Below are 8,030 nucleotides of genomic sequence, written 5' to 3'. Positions count from 1 at the left end.
ACTAAGGATAATAATGGCCCAAAAGAATTAGCCCAATATTCTTCCACTGAATTCCAACGTGAGAAAGGGCAGCATCGCTGTGAAATTGATTTCATAAGGCTTTAAAAATTCACGGTGAACTTGTGAAATTAATTTTATTTACAGATCCATATATCCATTGATTACAAAATATACCCCTAACGATGATGCACACACAACAGAGATTTATATATTTTGATGATTGTATCTTTATATTTACATGCTACCGATTAGTGTTACTTTCACTGAATGGGCAACCTTTTTCAATATTATATTTGATGGAACTGTGACTAATTGACTTAAAATGGTTGCAGAAATATTGGTTAAGCTGTCAAAATCAAAGCTCTTGAAGCTGTATCTCCGATGTATTATGACTCAAGAAAGATGGGATTGAATGGTCAAGCATTTTTACGTATCAAGAGTGAGTTTTTACAAATTGTTAATTAATGTAAAATAAAATACAAAAAAATGCATGATTGCAACGTTTTACGTGATTTTGTAGGTTTTTGTTTATTGATTTTGTTTGACTGTGAAATTAACTATACTTGTGTACTTATCAAATTGTTTATATTTACCTTTTGTCTATTAACATAGGGGTATTAATTTTTTTTCTCGTCCGGGTATTAAAAATCAATGGACTGGCCCTGTATAAGAGTACATGGAGGAGTCATCAATACAAATAACATATATTTAAAATAGGGAGAATTTCATATTTTTCATTGTTAAAAATTAAAATATCATATTTACTGAACATACATCTAAATATAATATTCATCCTTCATAAATTTCAAATTATCATACTTGCTGAAAAAATTAATATTTTTTACATTTTACCATAAATTTAAATATTTAGTTTTAGTAATAGACCCTTATACCTTTCATAAATTCATTGACCGATTGAACTTCAAAATCTCATCTAAAAAAGTTGACTGATGTTTTTTTGGAACAACACCAAAAGTGTTCAATGTGTTTGTGAAGCATCTAAAAACAGTTGAGTAGTCAAAATTAGGTATCCAACTCTTTTGTTTGGAATTTTGGCATCGTTAAATCCTACTCAAACGTAATGAACTAAATGTCTAGTGAGTCTAATTTTTCTTAAATCAATTCTTAAAATCGATTACTTGTTAACGTCTTCTGATTCAATAACAAATTCAATTCGAAACCCACTTTAAAATTTACTCCCTCACACCTAAAACCTTAGCAAAATCGTTGATATCAATACTAAGATCTCAAACAAAGAAAAACCACACTTCTCATGTCCAGTGAGTCCAATCTTTCGTACACCAATTCTTAAAATCAATCACTTGTTAAAGTCTCCCCATTCAATAACAAATTCGTTCGAAACACACTTTAAAATTTACTTCCTCACACCCAAAGCCTTAGCAAAATCGTTGATGTCATTACACATATCTCAAACAAAGAAGAACCATCATTGTTTCAAAAACCACTTCAATACAATTTCTTTTAAATGGACGTTTGAAGTTGAATTGGACATTTATGAAAGGATATAATATTAGATTGAGAAATACAAGAATTTAAAAAGATTATAAAAATAAATTTAAAATAGAATTTTGACAAATATGATATTTTGATACTTATGAAAAATAAATATGATATTTTTACTATTTTTGTTTGATAAATATTATATTTTTGATATATAACATTGACATACGGAAATTTTCCTTTAATCATTTACTCCAAAAACCTAACATTTGGTCATAATTGACAACAAATAGGTTACATTTGTACAGCTTATTTTCATATTCATTATATACTAACATCAAAACAGCTATTAATCATTAAACATTAAACATTAGCATGCATCAACATTTAACCTTCGTCCATTTATTTATTTATAACGCCAATCTAAACTAATTTTATTCTACACCTAAACCCAATTTACACGTGTTTGGGCCCAATTGCATGATACAAGAGTGAAAAGACTATAAAAGCCCAAGAAGAAGTCATATCCGATTCCTATTAAACCAAAATCACATACTATTCTGGCCTAACTGGATCATTTAGGAATAGTCCAATAGATATAATATTTGATATTTCTATCGCCCCATTTAAAAACCAAATTTACACATACAACTTGTATTTGGGCCCAATTGTATGATTCTAGAGTGAAACTATAAAAGCCTAAGAAGATTTCAAGTCCGATTTCAAGTCCAATAGACATAATTTTTCTACGGCCCGTTTATAAAAACAAGTTGCAAAGAAATCAAACTTTTATTGAATGAATCATATTCTTATCGATCAAGTTTTGGTTTGTGTTTTCGGAGAGAGCTCAAATAATCAAATTAAAACACGTAACTACTTATCAAACAAAATGTTAATGCATATTTTCAAGATATTGGAACTCTTACGTAGTAGTGGATCAAGAAAAAAATGATTAGGATAAAATAACTTTTTTCCACGTAAGAACTAAAAATAGATCTCTTTTTTCCAATTAACTAGTTACATTGAGTTGGAACATTTAATATTTTAATTAGATAAATGGGCATATGATTTGATCTAGATCTCTTTATCATTTTCAAAGTTTCAAAGGGAAATTGGGAACACAATTTTAATGCAATTTTAGAAAATAAAACTTAACACCTGAATTTTAAAGGTATTTGACAAGCTTTTCAAAAGTTCAAAATTACGTAAAAGGAACTTTATGTGCAACCTTCGTAATTTTGTTACAATAGGCACTGACTTTTCTTCAAACAAAGTTATCTATTTATTTATTTTTATTTTTTAAAGCAGCTCAAGCTCCTAAATGATTTTAAAAACTATCAAAAGATTGTTAACAAACAAATAAAAAAAATAATAACCTTATATTCATTTTGACATACAAATTACATTTACACCGGAAACCTTTCTTTTCCCATTAGACAAAACTTACAACTTTTCATTACATCCAAAAAAAAAAAAAAAAAAAAAAAAGTAGGACAAACACTAAATTTAGATCTCTCATATCTACAAAAGATGTGAAATCCCTCTTATATGCATCATCGAAAGTAACCCTAAAAGCTTTTCTCCTATGTCTGCTAATATCGGATCTCAGAGCTTTTCTCCCGTGTCTGCTAATATCGGATCTCAGAGCCTTTCTCCCGTGTCTGTTAATATCGGATCTCGGATCTGATCCATGTAACAAACATGATTCACCAATAATCATGGCATGAGCATCGTCCGTGTCTAAAATGGTGAAAAATCTTAGAATCTCCCACCACAATTTCTCTCTGACAAGTCAAAGAAATCTTTTTCATGACACAATGACAATCTTCACAAATCCTAACGTTTTTCCTAACAATAACTGGTTTTCCGATCGTAGTTGAGATCAAACCAAAACAAACCGCAAGTCTCACACTATGCCAATCCGTTGACTTTGACCTTCTTTGCAAAAAGTCAACCGGCTTAAACTTACACAAATCCCCATAACAATTCTCTAATGTCACATCTAAAACCTTATAAATCAAATTACTATCTTTATGTGATCTATCTCCATTCATAAACCTAAAGGTTTCACCTTTGACTTCCACCAAGGTCAACCCATCGGTTTTCCTCAAGCGTTGACTTTCCATCAAAGATTTGACCCGTCTAACATCCTCCCATCTCCCCATCTCAGCGTACAAGTTCGAAAGCAAAACGTACAACCCCGTGTGATCAGTGTTATCATGTTCACAAGACAAGACACGGTTAGCGACAAATTCCGCAAGCTCAAGATCCCGGTGTTTTCGGCTTGCACCGAGCAAAGATCCCCATATCCTAGAAGTCGGTTCCAGGGGCATTTCGGTAATTACACGTTTGGCTCGATCAAGGTCGCCAATTCGAGCAAGAAGATCGAGGATACACCCGTAATGCTCGATACCCGGATCGATCCCGTAATCGGGTTTCATCGAGGTGAAAAACTTCCATCCTTCTTCCACCATTCCCGAAAAACTACAAGCAGATAAAACCGAAAAGAAAGTGCTTGAATTCGGTTTTATACCCTTTCTTATCATCTCCAAGAACAAATTAACTGAAATTTCACCGAATCCATGAAACCCATTTGCCAAAATGATCGTATTCCAAGAAACAATATCTTTGGTTAAAATCCGGTCAAAAATAACCCGACCCGAATCAAGATCGCCACATTTTGCGTACATGTATACAAGTGAATTTAGGACAAAAGTATTCGAATAAAATCCTGATTTAATAACATACCCGTGAATCTGTTTTCCTTCTCGGAGGCCCGCTATATCGGAAATGATATCGAGTATCATGGTAATCGTTGTAGGATCTGGTTTCAAATCGTGATCCCAAATATCTCGGAATATCTTCAATGCGTCTTGATATCTGCCGTTTTTCACTAGGGCATCGATCATAGTGTTACGAGAGATTAAATTTCTTTGATCCATTTGATCGAAAATGGTTTCCGATAATCTTGGATTCCCGCATTTCCCGTACATATCGATTAGAGCGGTTTCTAGAAAAATGTGGGGAAGAAACCCTAATCGGATTGCGTATCCATGGATGGTTTTCCCGGAGATCATGGATTGAAGTTGCGAACAAGATGGAAGGAAGTTTATCAGTGAGATAACGTCGGGATTGATGCGATTTTCTTGCATTTTTTTCAAACAAGAAAATGATTCGAGGGGTTGATTGTTTAGATTGTAGCCACGAATCATTGCGTTCCAAGGTGCAACGTGTCGTGGAGAAATCAAGTTGAAGAATCTCTCGGCGTAATTGATTGCGTTGCATTTCACGTACATGTCGATTAGCGATGTTTGAATCATTTCGTTGGATTCGGATTTGGTTTTGATTATTATCGCATGGATTTGTTTCCCGTTGGGTAAAGAATGGATGAGTGAAGAGGCGTGAAGTGCACTCACGATTGTGAATCGATCAGGTTTGATTCCGGATTGTTGCATTGTCGAAAAACATGTGAGTGAGGTTAATCCATTGTTAACGAAGAGATACGCGTTGATCATTGAGTTCCATGAAACCAAATCTCTCACAGGCATTTCATCGAACACCTTCTCTGCAGACCCAATATGTCCAACCTTGGCGTACATTAGTATGAGAGAATTAGACACATGAAAATCTGAAATTAACCCGAATTTGAACAGGTTTGAATGAACCTTCTTCCCAGTAACAAGATCCAAACACCCACCGCATGCTTTTATAACGAAGGGAAACGTGAATTTATCAGGTTGAACACCTTCGATACACATCTGAAGATACAATTTAAGAGCTTCTTTAAAATATCCGTTGTTCGTTAACGCCCTGATTACAATATTCCACACAAAGGTGCTTCTTTTGTTCATTTCATCGAACAGTTGGAGTGCATTTTCAACAGACCCATCTTCCACATAGGAAACTAAATGTTCCATCTGACGTGACGAACTTGTTTTAGTGATTGAAGACTTACTTCTAACAGAATTGGAAATTTTCTGCTTAATCGGGTCGTATTGGTTGATGAATTCTGAAGCTCTTTTGCGTCCTCTTCGTGCTTTATTTTCATTTACAGCGAACTTGAAAGATGAATTAAGTGACAGAATCGTTGTCATCTTTCAGGTTTTCAAATCTGATTTTAAGCTTCTGAGAGAATCATTGGGGTCTCGAGGTGTATAGTTCTGGCGGGAATGAAGAAGGAACATATATATTCCGAAGTTGTTTAGTTTACTTCCAATTTGCCACCAAACTCTAAAATCGTCATTAAAAATCCTTAAACTTCTAAAGGGCTAATAAAAAGATTAACAAAAAACATTGGTAATAATAACTTACCATGTGTTGATCAAAGAATCACAACATTTTACACGAAACATATCCAAGATAACTTTATTTTGCAATTCTTTTTTCGAAAGAAAAAAAAAGTAATTTTGTACACATTTCACGAAATTCTATAATTTGCAAAAAGAATAATAAATTCTAATTTTTTCCATTTAGATTTCGTAAACACCTCTATAGATCTGAAATTCTATAATTTGCAAAAACATTATTTTGAATAATAAATTCTAATTTTTTCCATTTAGATTCCGTAAACACCTCTATAGATCTATTTTTTGTGAAACGAGTAGATTTTTTCTTATATATTCTATCGTTTTATTGAAACCAAATCACAACTCTCATTTATTAACTTCATGCTAAATAGGTCACCTGGATAATTCTTGGTGACTTTAACGATGTCCCGATACCTGATGATAAAAGGATCAACTCGACCTTCTGTAAATCGAGTGCTAATTCTTTTAATCGTTTCATAAAAAAGAGCTGAATTACACGACTTGAAAATGGGAGGGAATAAATACATTTATTTTCAACAATTTGGGGCAAAGCTGAGCAAATTAGATAGATTTTTGGTAACTTCAAATTTCATTGACAAATTTCCTTTGGCCTCATCTATTGCTCTTCCCAGAGAGCTTTCAGGCCACTCTCCTATGATCCTCAAAATGGAGATTGAAGACTTTGGTCTTCCCCATTTAAGTTGTTTAATTCAAGGTTGTTGCAAGATGGCTTTGATCAGGTGGTACTTAAAGCATGGGAAGAATTCAAAGGATATGGTGTTGTCGATGCTTTCGTAACATGTAAATTCAAACACTTGAAGGGTAAAATCAAGAAATGGAGAGCGATTGAATTTCAAAAAGAGAATGATGAACTTACGAACATAAAAAAAAAGAATGGGAGAGATCGACTCAGTGGCGGAAACTAGGCAATAGTCTGATCTTGAAATCGAAGAAAGAGCTAGAGGTTTTAGTAGGATCTCTGAATTAGAAAGGCTCACTTCTTTGGATCTCAGGCACAAAGCAAGGACTAAGTAGGTAGTAGAAGGGGACGAGAATTCTCGTTTCTTTCATGGATACGTTAATAACAGGGCAAGAAGGAACCAAATTCATGGTTTTAGGGCGAAGGGGAATGGGTATCAAATCCCGACGAAATGAAAAATAAAGCTGTGAATTTTTTCTCCAACAAGTTCCATGAAAAGTGGGTGCCTAGGCCAAGATTTAGCTGCGAATTATTTAGAAAGCTATGTGCGACTGATGATGACTTTTTAGAGGCGCCGATCTCACTCATTGAAATAAAAACACCATTTGGTCATGTGGTAGCGAGAAGGCCCCGGGACCGGACGTGTTGATGGGTTTTGAGCATTCTAACACCCCTAAGTGTACATGCAACCCTAGAAAACCTTGGATCTATGTTTGTCTAAAATACATGCAAAATACGATTTCCAAGGTTCATAATCCTATCTAGCATACATGGGGAACTTTTAATCTAAAAGATGGCTAGAATTACATACCTTGTAGTTGATTTGATTCCTTGAAAACCTTGAGAGCCTAGCATCCCAAGTGTGATGCCTCAAATGCTTCACACAACACCAAATGCTTTGGAATGGCTTTGAGAGAATGTAAACACTTGTAAAAATCGGCTTAGCCCTCTTGTAACTTAGTGTCGCCGATTTTGGTGAGTAACATGTTGCTTATATAGTGTGTCACATCTAGGGTTACACCATGTAAACCCTAATGTGACATGACTCTTCATTTCCATGACCCATGGGTTTGTAACTCCCATGGAGCTTCCTATGGGTTTAACCCAACTTGATAATCCATGGAGCCTTTTAGCCCACTATACAAGTTATGGATGATTTATATAATCAACCCATATATTTAATTAGTTATCTTTTGATCACTTAATTAGTTCTTGATCAATACTAATTAAATAATACTATTAATATATTAGAACTTATAATATGTTAATAAACCACAAGTGTTATTTCTCTCATTTAGTCTATCCAAATGCATGATGCCATGAAAACCAAATGGACCATGCCGGGTCGGGTCAAAGTACATACCAAATATAGTTATGGACTTAGACACCTTATCCAACACGTGTTTATCCTCAAATTCTTCAAAAAACTCTAGGTAACCATAAAAGATGATATATTTGAATTTCTAAAATATTTTGAAAGGTGGGGCAAGTTCTCAAGGGGTTTCAATGCCTCTTTTATTACACTAGTTGCAAAGATTAATGACCCACTTAGTCTTGTTGAT

At 34.0% G+C, this 8,030-nt stretch overlaps 1 protein-coding gene across 1 annotated transcript; it reads right to left on the bottom strand.

Moving 5' to 3' along the window:
- Window positions 1–2,871: 2,871 nt before the first annotated feature.
- Window positions 2,872–5,740, bottom strand: LOC111899645 (pentatricopeptide repeat-containing protein At4g35130, chloroplastic). Its single transcript, XM_023895496.3, has one exon. It carries the CDS (start codon window positions 5,553–5,555, stop codon window positions 3,168–3,170), a length of 2,388 nt encoding a protein of 795 aa, XP_023751264.1. The 5' UTR covers window positions 5,556–5,740; the 3' UTR covers window positions 2,872–3,167.
- Window positions 5,741–8,030: the final 2,290 nt, after the last annotated feature.

Source organism: Lactuca sativa, chromosome 4, assembly GCF_002870075.4.
Source record: "Lactuca sativa cultivar Salinas chromosome 4, Lsat_Salinas_v11, whole genome shotgun sequence".
NCBI lineage: Eukaryota > Viridiplantae > Streptophyta > Magnoliopsida > Asterales > Asteraceae > Lactuca > Lactuca sativa.
Note: the sequence above shows the minus strand (reverse complement) of the source record. Positions and strands in the feature narration are given on the sequence as shown.